The following is a 20,646-nucleotide window of genomic DNA, read 5'->3' as shown; positions in this document are numbered from 1 at the left end:
GCCTGGAAGACTGTGACAGAGAAAAACAAGACTCAGTTTAAAGCACTGTAAAGAGAAGATTATAAACAATTACAAGGAGAAAAATTTAATGTTTTAACAAAACCGAACAAGCCACATCACAATCTGTGCACTATAAATTGAACTAAATGTCACCTAAATATCATGCAAGCAATTTTAAGAGAGAGAGGAAAAAAGATTTACGCTTACCTTTCACAAGCAAACCAAATTATTGACTGTGATAGCTAACAACTGAGCGTGTTTTAAAGCCTGTCCGAACATAGAGGCGGTCTCTCATTGGTTCACAGTGATGATGAGACAAGTATTTACAACCAATCAGGTCCAGCAAAAACTTCTTCTCATGTGATCTAGCATCACAAGAAAGAGAATCCATCAATGGACTATGGTGATTCTTTATATTACTAGTCTACTGTAACAAGATTACAGTAATCAGAAATATTTTGTTATTTCAGTTTAGAAAATCAACATTTACAATACACAAGTGGAAAGCTTAATAAAATATGCTACACTTGATAGGGGGATGTAGAGATTTATTTTTTTTTTTTTTAAGTTTGTAACTTATTGTTTGTTGGGTGTGTTGTTTGTGCTTGTCACATAAGGGTGTGCTTGACAACATGCTTAGACAGAAAATAATCCAAGAGAAAACACAGAGGCCATTTAGAAAACTAAGCAGTTTTAAATAGCATCAGTGGCTCCTGTTTTTTACTCACACTAATTACTTTAATTCTAATTACTAAATCTTATTAATAATATAGACTGATTAAATTTAGTAGACACAATACTTCCACTACTAATGTGTCCTTTATATATCCTTTTCTGGCTGCAGGAGAGAGAACATCTTTGCACATTTAAGAATATGCGTGTTTGCCTACAGTGATAATTGTTTAATTGCCATTTTATCTTTTATTCATCTTACTTTATTAAAACATAAAGCAGTAAATAAAGAAACAAGCTGGTTACTCACTCACTTACTAAACATTTTAAAGCTAAATCAGATGTAAATACAAAATAATTATTAGAAGTTATTAGATGTTATCGTTATACCTTCTGGCTAATAAAATGAGTGTTACTGAAAAAGCCAGATGATAGTTTATGTTAAATTGCAGTACTAAATTCATAGATATTTCAATTCTTATTTCAATTCCTATTTCTATATTCCAGGGTGTCCGCAGGGTCTTAAAAGTATTAAAAATTGATAAATCAATTATGAGAAAATTAAGGCCCTTAAAGGGTATTAAACAGTCTTAATCCCATTTTTACGAGGTCTTGGACTTGTGGACTTCAGGAAAGGACGAACAGGCTCACATGATCCCATCCACATTAATGGGATGGCCGTTGAGCCTGTCTCATCCTTCAAGTTCCAGGGGACCCACATCTCAAAGGACCTTTCCTGGACCACCAACACCTCCAGCCTGGTCAAGAAGGCTCACCAGCGCCTATTCTTCTTGAGGCAACTTAAGGAAAACCAGCTTTCATCAGCTGTCTTGGTGAACTTCTACCGCTGCACAATAGAAAGCATCCTGACCAGCTGCGTCACAGTCTGGTATGGAAGCTGCTCTGTTGCTGAGCGTAAGGCACTGCAGCGGGTGGTGAAAACTGCCCAACGCATCACAGGGACTACACTGCCAGCCATTGAGGACATCCAAAAGAAACACTGTCTGCGCCGAGCACGCAGTATTCTTAAGGACACCTTTCACCCTGCTCACAGACTGTTTTCTCTCCTGCCTTCCGGCAGGCGCTTCAGGCTCCCCCGGACAAAAACCAGTAGACTGAGGAACAGCTTTTTCCCCAGAGCTGTCTCCCTTTTGAACTCTGCCCCTCACTGACTCTTCTGCCCCCCCAATACACACCCCACACTCCTCTAACTTATACTCCTCACAATTACTGAACTTTTTAACATTTGCACATTCAAAGTTTGCACATATTCATTGCACTGATTAATTTATTTGAACTGTACATACCCACTGGACATTTGTAATTATGTTTACCTATCTGCACGCTTCTGCTATTAATAGCATCCTGTACATATATTCATTTATTGTAAATCTGTTCATAGCTAATACAACCTGTATATAATGTTCATAGTACATCCATCTGTAAATATTACCTTTTTTTTATTTTTTCTATAACTGCACTTTATAACTTATACCTATATCCTGCACTTGCTGCTATTGCACTGCTGGTTAGACCGAAACTGCATTTCGTTGCCTTGTACTTGTACATGTGTAATGACAATAAAGTTGAATCTAATCTAATATAAATTTTGTTCAATCGTTGTCCAAAGTGATTGACTCTAAAAAAGCATAAATATATTTATTTTCCTCGGTTGCTTCAGGCAGGGAGAGTCCGGCCAAGCTCCTTTGTTTGGGTGATGTCACATAATTTGCGACAAACACGGGAAGGTGATGTGACGCTCTCCACATGTAGCGATACCATAGAGCAATACAGATGGCAAAATGGCAAGTTTGCATACTTCTGGTTGGAAAAAAGAAGAGTTTAAACAGTGGCTGAAACCTGTCGCTGAAAACAACCACGTAATATTTTCTTTCAAGGTTTGTTTCTTCTGAGCTCATTTAAGTTCTGTTGCATGGTTGTGCTCCATTTATTTCTTTAACTACAACTGTTTATTAGCAACTGTTTATTAAGTTAAAGGTTTGGTACTGATTAGAACTTGAAATGGCGATGAGGTCTTAAAATATTCTGAGAAGGTCTTTAAAAAGTCTTAAAAAGGTATTGAAATTTCCTTTAGGATTCCTGCATATACCCTGGTATTCAGTTAAAATAAAAAGCATAATCATGTTATCCTCTTTTTTTGTGCAAGGTTGACTTTCCCACACAGGGACACTGCTTGAAAAGTTAAGCACATCTACAGAGGCCGGATGGTCTAAAGAAACACATGCAAGTTATTTTTTGAATAAAAAATAAACTTGAAAGAGGTAAATTTCTGCTTTCAAAAATCTTTCTGTAAAATTTAAAGGGCACATAGTTTACCTCTTTTTTATGATTTAATATTAATATTATGGTTCTTCTGAGTGTGCCAGTTTAGGTTCAGTTCAAAACACAATTCAGATTTTTTTTTTTATGTGTCAAAAAGTGTCATGTTGGGGGAATGTCCACAGTCCGCTGATTTAGGGGTTTGTTGCTTCACAAGTACATTAGTTTCGACTTCCCGCACAACGTAACAAGGGGGCGGAGCCATGAGCTCACCCACTCTGCGTTTGCAACAGAGACAGGCAGACTGAGAGTAGGAGCAGGAGTGAGAGGATCAGCAATCAGTCGTACATATACGACTCAGACACATACCAAGCAGAGAGTACAAAATCATTTGTGTCTTTGTATAGTTTTATAGCCAACTTTGTGCTAGTTTCAAGTACCGAGCTTGTACACCGAGACTAATAACCACGCACACTGGAGTTAACTTTGACTGAGGCACGGGATGCGTCATTCGAAGCCGCGACACGGCACACAAGACACTCTCTGTGGCGCGGCAGAAACATGAAATGTCCCGAATCGTCGCGCTGTTGTGTGTACCCTGATAGAAACCTATGTTTAGAATTCTAAAATGCATGGCACAGCGTCAGGTGTAGCAGCACCTAGTTAAGATCACAGGGAGCTTCTGTGATCGCGAGAAATGCAAACAGCTGAAGTATAAGGTAGACTCAATGAGAAGTACACATGTTTGCAAACTTACCTAAAGATACAAACAATAATTCCGATTAGAGCGATAATGTGGAGAATATTGATCTTGTGTTGAGCCCAATGAGCCTTGCATCTAAAAATAGAGCTAGGGTGTTCCTTTAATGATATCGCTTCGACTCACGCTGAAAATGGTGGACGTGAATCGACAAACTGAGGATATGATGATGTGCCTGTCAATCAATATTGGTGGGCGGGGGGACCGCACTCCTATGTAAAGTTGCGGTCGATCTGAAAACCGCTCCAATTGGTCCACCATTTTTTATGTTGTTAAATTGAAAAAAAAAAGCACTGGGTGTGCTTATATCACTCCAATATGACGGTCTATAAACCATACATGCACATATGTCTGTCCAAAAAGCTTGAAAAGTAGATTTTTTTACCATAGGTGCCCTTTAAATCAATTGTTACAAAATGTATACGTTCATTCCTGTTGTGTTCCAACACAATTTCAGTAATTGCTTCTCTTGTTTTACATGTCTTACTCATACAAATTTGTGTTACTTTTATTATAAATTGATAGAATTGGTACATGAAACAAAAGTTGTGCTGCAAAATAAGTCTGACCAGGCTGAAATATGTGTATTTAAAACAGAAGTTTATTTTTAAGTATCACCATTTCAAATAAGCATTTAATACATATTTAGTGTTTTCCACCCCTGTTAGAATGCATATGCCTTTCTGTTGCAGTCCACATACATTTAAGAAACGGTGTTCCTTACTTTTATAGAGACAACAAAAAAATCTATCTTAATCTTTGCATACAGACTTTCTATGCAAAATAAACTGTATTATAATTGACACAATATACAAAAAATTATATTCCTTTCAAGAGTTCACACTTAGCTGATGATTAATTATAAGCTTGTTTGGCATGCTGTCCCGGGAGAGAGCCCTGAGCTCATAAGATCCTCGAGCCCGGGGCTCCCTCCCATTGCAAGGCGAGAGGGGAGTTTGAGCTCAGGTAGATCTCGAGAACTCCCCGCTGTAATAACCAATGAACAGCCAGTGATTGCTCTTGAGAGATAACCATTTACTAGGAGCATGTCTATAGTGCCGGTTTGGATTAGTCAATTAACTTATGTTGCATGTTTTTGGATGGTGGGAGGAAATCTGGGAACCCAGGGGAAACCCACGTGAGCACGGGGAGAAATGCAAACTTCGCACAGACCCGTCTGCTGATTTGGTAAAGCCTGGAAGCAGAGACATTCTTGCTGTGAGGCAACAGTGCTAAGCACTGGGCCACCGTGTCACCCATCTAGGAAGAAGGAGGAGTAGGGGTGGATGGGGGGATTTTTAAAAACAAAGATAGCAGTGGTATGTAACCCAGGGTATTTGTAGTACCTTAGGAGTCGTCTGATTGGTGCATTGAGAATTGAATAATGCAATCTAGCGCTGCTAGCAATCATAAGCATGTGATCCTCTCGAAATGAAATGAAACATAAAAGCTTTTTTTCTGATAAGCTCAGCTATATTCTCTGCTCCTATTGTGTCAGTACAGAACCACAGACACCCACATCTAAGGGCACACAGTGAACCCCTGGAGACTCATCATCGGTAACATTAAATGTAGACAGTATTTCATTCAAGATCTCAGACGTTCCACTGATTACACAAAAATAACAAGTTGTTTTTTTACCACAAAGAATAACAAGTTATTGAACTTTTTTATCAGGATCCCACACTGACAGTCAGGTCTTTTCTATCAGTCTGTACAGTCAGTGTCTTTGCTTAATGTCTCTAATGCTGCATCCCAATTCACATAATATCAGTCCTAAATAGTATTCGAAAATAGAATTAGTATGTCCCAAATCGTAGTATGTTGAAAAGAGTATGCCAAAGTATCCCGAATGGTTTACTATTTCCAGGGGAAATTTTAAGTGTAGAACCATCCATACTCTGATGATAGTGCCCACCGTACATGTGAACTTAATTAGAACTACAAATGTAGGTGAAAAGTGTAGATAAACTACAAACATGATGGACATGCGAGGCCAACCACCAAGTAGAGAGGCTTTGGTAAAGATGTTTCATCACCTTAAAATTATAAGGTTCTATCTGACATTTTGTCAAAATTGAGTTTTTGACATATTCTTATTAAATGACAACTTATTTACATTATGGGATGTTTTTTCATAAGTTGTTTGAATTTTAAGACTTTATTAAAAAAAAACAAATGTTACACACATACCGTTTCTATGGAATGCAAATACTGTACTTTGAAGCTCAATATCTCAGAATCATTCAGAATGCAGATAGAACCTTATAATTCTATGGTGACGGTTTGTATGACTGTTAATTAATATCTAGCCCACTGGAAAATATTTAAATTGCGTTTTCTGTGTTATGTTTCATCTGCAACAACAATACTGAACTTATATAAAGATATGTTTGGACATCTGCATGAAAGACTCGTGAATGGGAGATTAACCTGCTGCTGCTTCTCCAAAAAGGTAGGAAATTAAATCTGAAAGAAATGTGGATGTCCCAAAGCTTGCATACTCTTCTGTTACACACTCAAAATTATAAATGTTTCCTTTACAAAAAAAGTACATACTTTTAGGGTGTAGTATAAGTATGCGAATTGGGATGCAGCATTGGTTTGTTTTGTACTTGAGCACATGGCTTTGCTCCCCTTATCCTACCTTCTTGTTTCTTGTTACCACACCTTCTTGTTAATTTAGATTGTCTTATCCTTATTTACTTGACTTTAAACACATGTCCCTTGTTTGCTAACATCTAATCTTGGTTGGTTTGTTTTGGATGTGATTTGTCTAATGTTTCCTTGTTAGAGCTTGCTGTATTTAGTCTTGTCCTTGTCTTTATCTTATTTAGTGTTTGTACGTATTTCTTTTATATACAGGTGCTGGTCATATACAGTAATTAGAATACCTTCAAAAAGTTAATTTATTTTACTAAATCCATTCAAGAAGTGAAACTTGTATAATGTATATATTCACTCCACACAGACTGATATATTTCAAGTGTTAATTTCTTTTAATTTTAAAATTAATGGCAGAACAAAGTTCTCAATTGCCTGACCTCATTTAGCTAAAATTAAAACACAATGTGCAGATCCTACTAAAGCTGCGGTCACACTGGACTTCCATTCATACGTACGCGAATGCGTCAGACCGGAAATGCAAGGTCGTGCATCAAGTTTCGCAGATCCCTGCGTTGGAAAGTTCAAATCGCATCACCTGACTGCATGAGACCAGTCAAGCATCAAAACATGACCTCTTTGGACAGAAATTTTAAATATGAACCAGTCGCTCGCTTTTTTTTTCAAATGTCTCGTCATCTTGAGAAATTATGGCGCTGCGAAAAGGAGCAGGATTATATATACATATACATAATTGGATTAGATCACGTAATCCAGTCTTGGTTTTGATCTGGATCAAACCTTTAGTTTGGGTTTTTCAGACCGTTTTTGTAGGAATTGGATCACTTTGATCCAGAAAAACTGGCTCAAAAAGTGAACTGGATTACGTGATCACGTATCACAAAAAAAAGGATTACTTAATCCGCATCAATTTTATCCGGATTAAACCTTTTGAAAAACCAGGCCATGATGCAATTTTGCAGGTCAGAGTTCACCAAGCTTGAACTTTCCAATGCAGAAAACTACAAAACTTGCCGCATGACCTTATGTTTCCGGTCTGACTTATTAGCGTGCGTATGAAAGGAAGTTTATGGGCAGAAAAGTGCAGTGTGACCGCAGCTTTAGACTTAGCTTAAAACTCTAAATAAATTCTCATTCTCAAAACACATTCTGCACTCTAATGCACATGCCATTCATACTGCTAAACACAAGTAGCAGCAATCAAAATACAAATAGAGAAAAGATGTCATAATTCAACACAACCACTCGAAATTGATGTCACGCTTTTCAAATGATGTGACAACTAATATAAGTCAGTTCAGAGAGCAAACAGGTTGTTGAAGGTGGGAAGGAGAGTGCCTAAGCATGGATCGAAAAAACAATGTGAGAGGATGAGTGCAATGAGCAGTTTATGAACTTGTACCTCCTCCATACTCACCTTTCCTGAATCTGATTAAGGAGTTTCCCTTCATAAGGAGACTACGGGAGTTCGTCAGACAACCAATCACTCTGAAGAGTAAGAAAACGGGCCAATGAAATGTCAATTGAATTGGCGGAACTTGGCTCCACAGCTGATCCTGATGAGTCATTACGAAAGCTATATCAGTCAGCCGCTGGAGCCATCTCATTAGAATTGTTCCTTCAGACGTGATCACAAGACTGAAGAACCCTTTTGCTGAGCTGATTTCCATAGAACAAAGCATTACATTCACCAATGCAGGGGAAGACGTTTTAGCGGCTTTAGTCTGCTTGCCGTTTTGCTGGTGATCTAAAACAGGGGTTCTCAAACTGGGGGTCGCAACCCCTGCGGGGGTCGCAGAATAATTTCAAGGGGTCACGAGAGTGATTTAAAAATTGTGTAATTTTCAGTGATTATAATAAATATTTTTCAGTATTACAAGTGAAAGCTAATATTTTCAGATTTTATAAAGATATCACTGATGAATTCATAAAGTATTTAGGACACATTCAGGCATAATGCGTCTTTGCACTTGAAGCGCAGTGCTCAGGAACAGTTTAAAACTGTTGTCATGTCAACTTGCTGCAGTAAACAAAGCCGGCAACGCTTGTCCCGCCTTCGCTCTCTTTCTATTGGCCCACTGCGCTAGACTGAATCATCCAGTCAACGCCTTCTGCCTTCAGATGACAGGAGCTACAACCGCGAATATGTAACGCGCTGAAGACGAGAGAATGAAAACAACACTGACAGATTTTGTTTTAGAAACCAGCTAAAGCTACAAATAATGGCACATCTGATTACTGATCACATGGTGAATGTTAATCCACCATCTACACTTTTCCAAGAGTGGATAAAAGACTTCCATTGGCTTCAAGTCCGCTATGAAAATAACTAAAGCGTTCACTGTAAAGTCTGTGGGACGGAACTTTCAGGTAACAGTTTGCCACATCTACACATTTTAAGCACGATAGATTCTGTTTAATCCTTTAATTAATGGCCAGACGCTGTCAGCTATATGTAAAATTTAACACCACATACACCATCGCAAAAGGGCTTGCACTGACTAAGATTAAACTAATTTTGCAGCTTATAAAAGAGTGGTATTGCTATTAAAATGACGTATGCAAATAATAAGGTATATGTCAAAAGCATTTGTGCAATATCAGACACCATCTGTGAGAACACAGTACAGTTAACGTATTGTTAACAGATTCATTAATAAATTCATGTCAAACAGTGTGTGCAGGGCCGGTGAGCGGTTTGTCCGTGTATCTTTTGGTCACTCAATTATGCTATAAAAATGTATTTTCTTGTGATAACGGGATTTCATTGGGACATAGTTTCCTCACGCATGCATATATATATATATTTTTTTGCTTGTTAGTTTTGATTAGTGTTGATTTCAAATAAAATAAATCCGTTTATAAAACTTAAAATAAGTAATTTTTATTGTTTGGATATGTTTTGGTAGTGGGGAGTCGCGAGTTCTTGACTATCTTACATTGGGGGTCGCTGGCTTAAAAGTTTGAGAACCACGGATCTAAAAGAGCAGTTTACTGAAAGAGCAGAATTACCTCAGAGAGCACATGGTCGAGTAGCACATCTTTTTTAAAGATGTCGTTTCGACCGTGCATTTCTAGATGTGGTGGTTTCCTCACCCCGGATGACAGGCAAGTACTGCATCACATGATTGGGGGGGTCCAACATGTTGAGGCGGTGCTCATGGACGGTTCTTGCCCTCATTGCGAAGGCTTGACCATTGCGCAACATCGCGGCGAGCCCTTGTATTAGGGCAAGGCACCTCTGCTGCTCCCCGCCAAGTGGTTGGCACTCGGGCAGGCCTGAGGGTTACAGTGGGGGCTCATCCGTCGCTTTTGGGCCCGCGGACCCCTCGCTCCTCATCTGTGTGCTCTGTCTCTGCTTTGAGTGCGAGCGCAGTTTCCTCTCTCTCCGGATGCACAAACCGACCCCTGCCAGTCTGGGATACTCCGCCTTCCAGCTAGCAGTGCCAGGCCCCTTTGCCTCAGCCTCTCAGAGTGCAGGAGAACAGACTCCTTTCTCTCACTCTGGCCTCACTGTGGGATCCAGGGAGGAAGGTAAGAGACATTCTCTTATTTTCAGCTCTTCCTCGGGATGCTCTACTTCCCGGGTTGACCACTCCCTTACCGAGCTGCTCCTCAAGCTGGCATGTCAGTGATTGCTCTGATGGTGCCATTAGCGTGCTCTGCCAGCCTGGTTAGCGCTGCCCAGCGCGTCGCAGTGGTTCAAACGGATGATCAGACTCTACGCCAGACTCGACGCTACGCCATACAGTTCACTATTCGCCCTCCCAAGTTCACGAGTGTTCATTTTACGAGTGTCATCAGCGAGAGCACCCCCGTCTTGTGCGAATAGATTGCTGTCCTTCTGGCGAAGGATGCAATCAAGCAGGTCCCTCTAGCCGAGATGAAAGGCGGGTTTTACAGCCCGTATTTCATCATGCCCAAAAAGAGCAGGGGGTTAAGACCAATCCTAGATCTGCGCAGACTGAACTGTCATCTACACACAAGATGCTGTTCAGAATGCTTATGCAGAAATGCTTACTGCAGTGCATCCATACCCGGGATTGGTTTGCAGCTATAGACCTGAAGGACACGTATTTTCATGTCTCCATCCTTCCACGCCAACGTCCTTTTCTCCGGCTTGTGTTCAAAGAACGAGCGTGGCAATACAAAGTTCTTCCCTTCGGGCTCACTCTGTCTCCTTGTGTTTTCACCAAGCTCGTGGAGGGTGGCATCGGCATACTCAATGATCTTGATGACTGGCTGATTTTAGCCTCCTCTCAGGATCAATTGATTATGCACAGAGACATGGTGTTCCGGCATCTCGACCAGTTGGGGCTTCGGGTCAACTGAGAGAAGAGCAAACTTTGCCCTGTACAGAGGATCTCTTATCTCGATCTGGAGCTGGAGCTTGCTTTTCTATGGGCTGGTGTGCCCCTAGGGCTAGTATCCAGGCATTTTGTCGTATCAACAGATGCCTCCAGCATGGGCTTGGGGGCCATGTGCAACGAGCATGCAGCTGCGGGTTCATGGACTGGACCCCGTCTGTCTCAGCTCGTTCGCCGTCTCCTCCTTTGGAGTCAAAATGCTGCGTGATTGCGTGAAATTGCTGCGTGCCATTTATATTCTGTGCGAGCTCAACCGTGCAGCCGATGCGGTCTTAAGGCAGCTAGTGTCCCGAGGAAAATGGAGACTCTACCTCGATTTGGTCCAGCTGATATTGGCATGCTTCGGGGAGGCCCAGGTCGACCTGTTTGCTTCCCCAAGAACTCACATTCCCAGCTGTTTTATTCCCTGACCGAAGCCCCCCTCAGCACGGATGCACTGGCTCACAGCTGGCCATAGGGCATGCGCAAATTTTCTTTTCCCCCAGTGAGCCTAATCGCACAGACACTGTGCAAAGTCAGGGAGGACGAGGAGCAGGTCTTGTTTGTTGCGCCTCTCTGGCCCAACCGGACCTGCGTTTCCGGACTCACACTCTTGGCGATGGTCCCTCCTTGGTGCATCCCTCTGAGGGAGGACCTCCTCTCTCAGGGATGGAGCACCTTCTGGCACCCACGCCCAGATCTCTGGGACCTCCATGTGTGGTCCATAGGCGGAGCGCGGAAGACTTAGATGACTTACCGCCTTCGGTAGGTAACACAATCACTCAGGCTAGAGCAACCTCTACGAGGCATGTCTATGCCCTGAAGTGGAATCTATTCTCTGATTGGTGCACTTCTCACCGAGAAGACTCCCGAACTTGACAGATTAGCATTGTGTTATCCTTCCTTCAGGATAAATTGGAGCGTAGGCTGTCACCCTCCACACTGAAGGTCTACGTGGCTGCCATCTCTGATCATCATGACGCGGTGGATGGCAACACGCTCAAGAAGCATAATCTAATCATCTGATTCCTCAGAGGTGTGCGGCGATTAAATCCATCCCACCCACTCTCATGCCCTTTTGGAATCTCTCCGTAGTCCTGGCGAGTCTGCGGAGAGATCAATTCGAGCCCTTATCCCTTAAAATTCTGTCTATGAAAACAGTTCTACTGATTGCGTTGGCATCGTTCATGAGAGTTGGGGATCTGGAGGCATTTTCGGACAGCGAACCGTGCCTTGAATTCAGGCCGGCTTACACTTATGTTATCCTGAGACCCTGGCCTGGCTATGTGCCCAAGGTTCCTACCACACCATTTAGAGATCAGGTGGTGAACTTGCAAGCCTTGCCTTTGGAGGAGGCAGTTCATTTACTGCTTTGTCCCATTCGCGCTTTGTGCCTTTACGTGGAAAAACTTGTGTGTTACGTGGAAAAGATGTGTGCGCATTTTCTATTCTACTAGTTAGTTTCCCTTTTCAGGTGAACCCTAGAGAATTCCTCCGAGGCCCCCAGCACCTGACTCAGCGGAGGAGTCGAGTGCATGGCTCAGTGTGTTGTCTGGTATGCCTGTCTGGTCTACCTGCATACTGAGGTTTGGTGCCAGCTATGTGCAATCCCCTGTTTTGGTGATGCCTGTGTCTTCCCTAACCCCCTAACCAGCTTATCATATGTAGCACTCTCCCTCATTAGGGCTGGTCCATATGCTCTATTACCATCAAGTCTTACCTCTTGGGTAGCAGGTGGTCTCCGGAGCATCCTCCCACTTCAGGGACTGGCACACTTTCCCTACGTACTGTCGTATTTCCAAAAATCCCTAGTCTATATAAGCTAGGTAAAAGCACACTTACGACCCCCGATTTTAAAATTTTATTCCCATGTAATGGTAATATATTGGGCCTAGGGGACGTTGGAAGGTTGTGCTCTTGGTGATGTCAGTGCACTCACGCTACGCTTGGCAAACTGCACATCAGGAGCATGACGGGCTTAGCTGCTGTGGCGTTTTCCATACAGACACATGTCGAAGTTCCTTATGAAGGGGAATGTCCTGATTACATCCATAACCTACGTTCCCCAAATAGGAAACAGAGACAATATTGCTTGTGATGTAGAAAAAGTAGAAAAATATGTAAAATTGATTACATGTCCCTTTTAGTATGGTATGCTGTACAGTGAACTGTAGGCTGTATATTATACAATGAAAATTTGTATGGACGTGAACATTGAGATTAAAAATGTACTTCTCCTGAAGAACTATATGTTTAGAACAATGTGTTTTCTGTTTGTTGTATTGTTTACTGCTTGATAGTGTATATGATCCCTTTGTGTATTATTTGAGAGCAGTGCTTGATTTTAAACACAGGTAAAACTGTTTTGAGGCAAAAGTTTTATTTTTCAAGAGGATTCAGAGATTTTGTAAATAGGGCCTGAAGATGAGGATTTATGTGTAATGGTTTAAGAAAATGGAGCAAGGTTCAGAAATTATGTTTAAGCAATCAAGAGAAACTGTAGGACCAAAACAAATTTTGGCAGTGTTGGGCAAGCTACTTGGAAAATGTAATGAGCTAAGCTATTACTCTGCTTAAAATGTAGCTTAGGTACAATCAAAAGCTACCCCCTGGGAAATGCAGCAAGCCAGCTGAAAGCTACACAACAAAAGTAGCTTAGCTACATCTAAGCTTTTTTTATATATATTTTTAAATCGAAGCAATTTCAAATGAAGTCAATCATATTTTAGTGATCAATAAAACTGCCAATGAAACATATAAGGCATAATTGTTACATTCAATGATTTACTGCAATTAATATGCTGTTCCAAACAGAAACAAATTTTGCTAGACAGCAAAACTGTAGAAAACCTGGTACAATATATATATACAAGGGAGCTTGTCACTGGCCTGCGGCAGAGCTGCACACCCACGTGTTCCCACACACACACAAAACTTATCTTCACTCCTCCAGCCGATCTACCGGTTGCACACGGGAGATTGCGCTGTAACTGAACACATACACACACAAACACATCATACACTCTATTAATCCTTACATATTCTGACACGCCATACACAACATCACATACATTTGTCTTACCTGTGTTTCCGTTTGTGTTTGTCCGTCTCGTTGCCTCTGTCTTCCCGGTTGTGCAATTGCGGCTACGGGAGGCAAAAGGGGCCTAAAAGGTCATGCGCAGAATTTTATGCACAGTGGTGCGCTGCGCATGTGCAGAGTGGTCAGGCACCCAGGGGAGACTATGTGTTTCATGTGGGGGATGAAGAGACTGGGGAAAAGATGAAAAGGGGTTTAAAGTGTGAAAAGATATCTTTGTTTAATGTTTTTGCATGTGATGTGTATATACAAATGAAGTGTATATTTTGGCATTAAAGGAAAACTTACCTGAAGAATATTTTATGTAGAAACATATCATCGACTCACCTGCAAATGGTTGAAGCCATAAGTGGGCGGAGTTGCTCACTATAAATAGAGCGACTCGCGCTCAGTTAGGTGTGGAAGTAGTAGGAGTTGGAGGTTTGAGTAGTGGCGAATGGTTGGTTGGAATATATTAAATCTGGATAGCGAATACTTTGTAGATAATTATTTTTGTTATTTTATTGTCTTTATTTTTTTGTTTTGTTGTTTGTTTATTTTTGTACATATATTCTGTCTACTTTATTTTGGGGATTTTTTTGGATGAGCCATAATTTATTTTTTTGTTGTTTCACACGTACCCTAACAATGCCTCTGTGTGACAAGTGGTGTCAGAAGTGGGATGGCCAGTCGTAGAAAAGTGACCTCTGGAAAAGGGTCACAGACCAGGAAGGGTCACAAAACCTCATGCCGGAGGAGATGGCATGGGATACTATGGATACAGAGGAGACAGCCAGTGCAGAGGGTGCTGAAGCCAGGTCCCCTCGAGTCAAACCTGAATCAGAAGGTATGGAGAGCGATGTGGTGGCATTGATAAGGACTTTTCTGACAGCTCAGTCGAAAAGAAGGCCTCATCTATGAGCTACGGGGGTTGCGAGAGTCACTGCAATGCTCAGCTACTTCAGAAACTTCACCAAGGCAATGCCTACGCCTAGATCTACCCACGCCTGCAGCTTCATGAATTCGGGGAGCATCAGCCATGCAGAACCCGACACTGTCGACACAGAGGGCATGAGCCGACTGACGGACTGAATACAGCAAAAGTGGCAGCACAGTACCTGAATGCACACCGAAGACGTCAGATGTATGCCCGATCTATATCAACATGAGGGGCCAAGCACACTAATACATCGAGAAAAGGTACGGTCTCTGTTTTTCCTACTAAAAAGCTTATTTACTATTATTGTCAACAAGAGGGTCACAAGGCGTCGAACTGTCCAGTTTGCAAACCCAAAGTCACCAGTCTGTGTTATGTTCAAAGAGAGGGGGACTTAAAAGACAAGGTGATGTACACTAATCGACACATAGACGTCACAGTGAATGGACAAAACATAAATGCTCTCATTGACACCGGCAGCACATTTACACTGATAAAACAATGCTATATTCCTGAAAACAACATGGACTTTACACACACACAAACATCCAATGCGCACATGGCGAATAAAAAGGACTATCCTACCACTGAAGTGACTGTTGTAATCCACGAACAACCATATTTAATGTCAGTGGGGCTGCTGGATGCAACCTGTGGGTATGGTTTTGAGATGAGACCTACCTGTGTTAAAAGAACTGTTGAATCATGCTGGGGAATATAATAATGTGACTGCTGAAATGTCCTGTCCTGCTTCGCTGCGTTTGTTTGGAGTTCGCTGCGTTTGTTTGGAGTTTAGATTCGCAATTTACATTTTTATCTTAAAATACTTCCTCATTCACTAAATATTTATCTCTCCTACTTGGGGTGAACAATCCCCTAACACACTCATACAAACAAATCTACTTTTAAACGTTCTGTTTCTCGAGCATCCGCTTGGTGTTTGTAGCTTTAGCCTGCTAGCACCGCTGGTCAGCTAAAGCTACCAACCCCTTTCACACATTTATTTTCTCACTTTCTGGCTTTGCTCTTCACCTTGTACAATGTCGCTTGCGTGTCTGTCCTTGAGTGCAGGAGAGGCATCGATGGAGGCGCTGGAGCTGGAGCTGGAAGCGGTGGAGTCCCAGATTCGCTCGCTGGAGACGAAGCGAGAGGGCATCAGGGCTCTGCTCTTAACCCGTACTCGCTCGTCTGAGGTAAGTGTCCGATACAACGACAATCTCCCAGTTTCTTCAACCCCGCGTGTTTCTCTGTCCAGGCCCAGCGCACCGAGGACGCGGTGCACCCAGGCGTCGTTCACGCCGACTCCCGGCTACCACGGCCCCTGGGTGCAACCGCGTAAGGTGCTTGCCAGGTCCCGGGGCAGAACGTCTCCTCCTCCGGTGTTCGAGATCCCCACGGAGAACCGCTTCGCCCCTCTCCGCGAGACGGGTCGCGATGTTGCCATCATTGGCGACTCAATCGTCCGCCACGTCCGCTCCACTTCCTCCAAAGGTAACAAAGTACGCACTTTCTGCTTCCCTGGTGCCCGAGTTAAGAATATTTCTGCACAGATACCTACTATCCTGAGCGCTGCCGAGAGCCTCGGTGCCGCCGTCCTCCACGTGGGGACGAACGACACCGGGCTCCGGCAGACGGAGATCCTGAAGAAGGACTTCAGGAGCCTGATCGAGACGGTTCGACGCACTTCGCCCGCCACGCAGATCATCGTTTCTGGACCGCTTCCTACCTACCGCCGAGGAAATGAAAGGTTCAGTAGACTTTTTGCTCTGAATGAATGGCTATTAACATGGTGTGAAGAACAGAAATTGCTCTTTGCCAATAACTGGAATCTTTTCTGGGAGCGTCCTAGGCTTTTCCGCGCTGACGGGCTGCACCCCAGTCGAGCTGGAGCTGAACTCCTGTCGGACAACATCACCAGAATACTTCGCTCTATCTGACTAGTAAGTAAAAATTCACAAAACTCACAAATTAGCCACACAGACTCCTATTCGTCCCACAAAAATAACAGTAATGCATACCTAACTAACCACATAGAGACTGTGTCTGTTCCTCGTATTATTAGATCAAGAAACAAACGTACTGTGTGCTCCAAAAATAATCTATTAAGAATTAAACCAGAAAAAACACGAAAAAGTGAAAATACAAATTTCATGAAGCTTGGTCTCCTAAACATCAGGTCACTAGCACCTAAAGCACTTATCATAAATGAAATAATAACAGATAACAATCTTAATGCACTCTGTCTCACTGAAACCTGGCTGAAACAAAATGACTATATTAGTTTAAATGAGGCAACTCCTCCAGGATTCTTATATAAACATGAGGCTCGTCAAACTGGTCGTGGTGGTGGAGTTGCGTCAATCTTTAGTGATATTCTTAATGTTAATCAGAGAAACGGACTTATGTTTAGCTCCTTTGAAGTACTAGCGCTTAATGTTGTCCTTCCAAACACTATGCAAAAACCTATGTTATCTCTCGCTCTAATCACCATATATAGACCTCCAGGACCCTATGTCAATTTTCTAAAAGAGTTTTCTGATTTTATCTCTGACTTACTAGTTAAAACTGATAAAATACTAATTGTAGGAGACTTTAACATCCACATAGATGACGCTAACGACACGTTAGGGCTCGCGTTTACGGACTTGCTGGTCTCACTAGGAATAAAGCAAAATGTTATTGGTCCAACTCATCGCCTAAAGCATACACTAGATCTAATTCTGTCTTATGGAATTGAGGTCACTGATGTAGACATTATACCACAAAGTGATGATATTACAGACCACTACCTCTTACTATATAAGCTGTGTTTACCTGAAATTAGCAGATCCGCTCCGATATATCGCCCTAGCAGAACTATTGTTCCATCCACTAAAGATGAATTTATAAATAACTTACCTGATCTTTCTCTACTTCGAAATGCACCCGCAAACGCAAATGACCTTGATGTAGTAACCAGCAGTATGGATGCCATCTTTACTAGCACTTTAAATACTGTGGCACCCATCAAACTAAAAAAGACTAGAGAGAATAAAACTACACCGTGGTATAATAGTCATACCCGCGCTCTCAAAACAGCAACCCGTGCCCTGGAACGTAAATGGAAAAAAACTAATTTAGAAGTCTTTAGAATTGCATACAAAGACAGTATGTCCAGCTATAGGAGGGCTTTAAAATCTGCCAGGGCTGAGCACCTCCGCAAACTGATAGAAAATAATCAAAACAATCCTAGATTCTTATTTAACACCATCGCTAAATTAACAAATAATCGGTCATCTTTGGAACAAAACGTTCCACCGCAAATTAGTAGTGATGACTTCATGAATTTTTTCAGTGATAAAATAGAAGGCTTTAGACAGAAAATAGGAGATATTAAACTTTCTGCACCGCCTTATACTTCAGATCCAGTAAACACGCCTCTGAATCTAAATAACCTACAGTGCTTTAAAATCATACAACAGGAAGAGCTAGACAAAATTATAAATAGCTCTAAATCAGCTACGTGTATATTGGACCCAATTCCAACAAAGTTACTGAAAGAATTGCTACCTGTTATAGGAGAACCTCTTCTTAACATTATCAACTCTTCTTTATCTTTAGGCCATGTTCCAAATCCCTACAAGTTAGCTGTTATTAAACCTATTATTAAGAAACCACAACTGGAACCCAGCAACTTAGCTAATTATAGGCCTATTTCAAACCTTCCATTTATATCTAAAATACTAGAAAAAGTTGTTTCTGCTCAATTATGCTCCTTTCTGCAGACCAACAATGTTTTTGAAGTGTTTCAGTCAGGTTTCAGAGCTCATCACAGTACAGAAACTGCATTAGTGAAAATAACCAACGATTTACTCTTAGCTGCTGACCAAGGGTGCATCTCGCTATTAGTTCTACTCGATCTTAGTGCGGCATTCGACACCATTGACCATGGTATCCTTATTAATCGCTTAAAGTCTACAGGTGTCCAAGGACATGCCCTACAATGGTTTAAGTCATACTTATCTGACCGTTACCAGTTTGTAAATATAAATGGACAGCCTTCACAAATCAGCCCAGTAAAATACGGGGTGCCTCAAGGATCAGTTTTAGGCCCTTTACTGTTTACAATATACATGCTACCCCTGGGAGACATTATTAGAAGACATGGGATCAGCTTTCACTGCTATGCAGATGATACTCAATTATATATTTCAACTAAACCTGACGAGACGTCTAATCTGTCCAAGCTAACTGAGTGTATTAAAGATGTTAAAGACTGGATGACCAACAATTATCTTCTCTTAAACTCAGACAAAACAGAATTATTACTTATTGGGCCTAAATCCTGTACACAGCAGATCTCACAACTCGATCTACAATTAGAGGGATACAAAGTTAGCGTTAGTTCTACTATAAAAGATCTGGGTGTCATATTAGACAGCAATTTAACTTTTAAAAATCATATTTCCCATGTCACAAAAACTGCTTTCTTTCATCTGAGAAATATAGCTAAGTTACGAAGTATGCTATCCATCTCAGATGCAGAAAAGCTAGTCCATGCTTTTATGACTTCTAGGCTGGACTACTGTAATGCTCTGTTTGCTGGCTGCCCAGCATCCTCTATTAACAAACTTCAATTAGTACAAAATGCAGCTGCCAGAGTTCTAACCAGGTCTAGAAAATTTGATCACATCACCCCAATTTTATCCTCCTTACACTGGCTGCCTGTTAAGTTTCGTATTGAATTTAAAATATTGCTTCTTACATATAAAGCTCTAAATAATCTAGCTCCTGCTTATCTAACCAATCTTCTGTCTCGCTACAATCCAACTCGCTCTTTAAGATCTCAAAACTCAGGACTTCTGGTAGTACCTCGAATAGCAAAGTCGAGTAAAGGAGGTCGAGCCTTCTCATTTATAGCTCCTAAACTCTGGAATAGCCTTCCTGATAACGTCCGAGGCTCAGACACACTCTCCCAATTCAAAACTAGATTAAAGACCGATCTGTTCAGTAAAGCATACACTTAGTGCACCACTTAGGGGGCTTCCACACAGGTTATGCATCTTGCTGATATACACTGTGAACATCAGCTACGCTAATTATTTTCTTTATTCTCCATTTCCACCTGGGGATACTCTTCCCGAGGCCCTCAGACTATGCAGAGTCACTGATTCGATCCAAGACCAACGACGAGATGATCCCAAGGTTTCCATATCCTGGACCTGGCCGAATCCTGAACAACTACTGCGATGGTCATGGAAGAGTGGAGAACATGAGACTGTTTCCTATGACGCTCCAGAGACAGACGAGTCTTCGCTGAGGCCAGCTTCCAGCCTCCGCCACTGAGACTGCAGCTCTGCACAAGACGTTTGGCCAGCGGAGAAATTAAAATGGTCGTGCCCAACTGAGCCTGGTTTCTCTCAAGGTTTTTTTCTTCACTTCCGCCTTTAGTGAAGTTTTTTTTCCCTCTCCGCTGTCGCCACTGGCTTGCATGGTTCAGGATCTGTAGAGCCGCGCATCGTTGGATTTGCTCTTCAGTGTTTGGACTCTCAGTAGTGATTATTAAACCACACTGAACTGAGCTAAACTGAACTGAACTTAAACACTACAAACTTAACTACACTGTTCCTATTTACTGTGACCTTTTATGTGAAGCTGCTTTGACACAATCTACATTGTATAAGCGCTATACAAATAAAGGTGAATTGAATTGAATTGTGTTAACACGTTCACAAACCAAAGCGGATTTAGAACCCTTACCTAACATGGATGACACTTTAATCCAAGGGGAGTGGGGCAAACTTAGAAAGTCGAGCGGACAGCGCCGTGTAGAGAAACAATTGGGTTCACCCATAATTATTTTTTTAAAGATTTATTTTTGGCCATTTTGCCTTTAATAGATAGGACAGTATTTAGGACAGGAAGCGAAGTTGGAGAGAGAGAGGGGGAGTAGGGAAATGTCCTCGAGCCG

At 41.8% G+C, this 20,646-nt stretch overlaps 1 protein-coding gene across 3 annotated transcripts; it reads left to right on the top strand.

Moving 5' to 3' along the window:
- Positions 1-15,449: 15,449 nt before the first annotated feature.
- On the top strand, positions 15,450-20,197 carry LOC130238610 (uncharacterized). Of its 3 annotated transcripts, none has more exons than XM_056469679.1 (2): positions 15,450-16,636; positions 19,829-20,197. In XM_056469679.1, exon 1 carries the CDS (start codon positions 15,737-15,739, stop codon positions 16,631-16,633), a length of 897 nt encoding a protein of 298 aa, XP_056325654.1. In that variant the 5' UTR covers positions 15,450-15,736; the 3' UTR covers positions 16,634-16,636; positions 19,829-20,197. The 3 variants fall into 3 exon arrangements, with proteins under 3 accessions (XP_056325654.1, XP_056325653.1, XP_056325655.1); XM_056469678.1 differs by having other exon boundaries at positions 19,821-20,196; XM_056469680.1 differs by lacking the exon at positions 19,829-20,197 and having other exon boundaries at positions 15,450-16,443; positions 16,546-17,202.
- Positions 20,198-20,646: the final 449 nt, after the last annotated feature.

Source organism: Danio aesculapii, chromosome 12 (genome assembly GCF_903798145.1).
Source record: "Danio aesculapii chromosome 12, fDanAes4.1, whole genome shotgun sequence".
NCBI lineage: Eukaryota > Metazoa > Chordata > Actinopteri > Cypriniformes > Danionidae > Danio > Danio aesculapii.
Note: the sequence above shows the minus strand (reverse complement) of the source record. Positions and strands in the feature narration are given on the sequence as shown.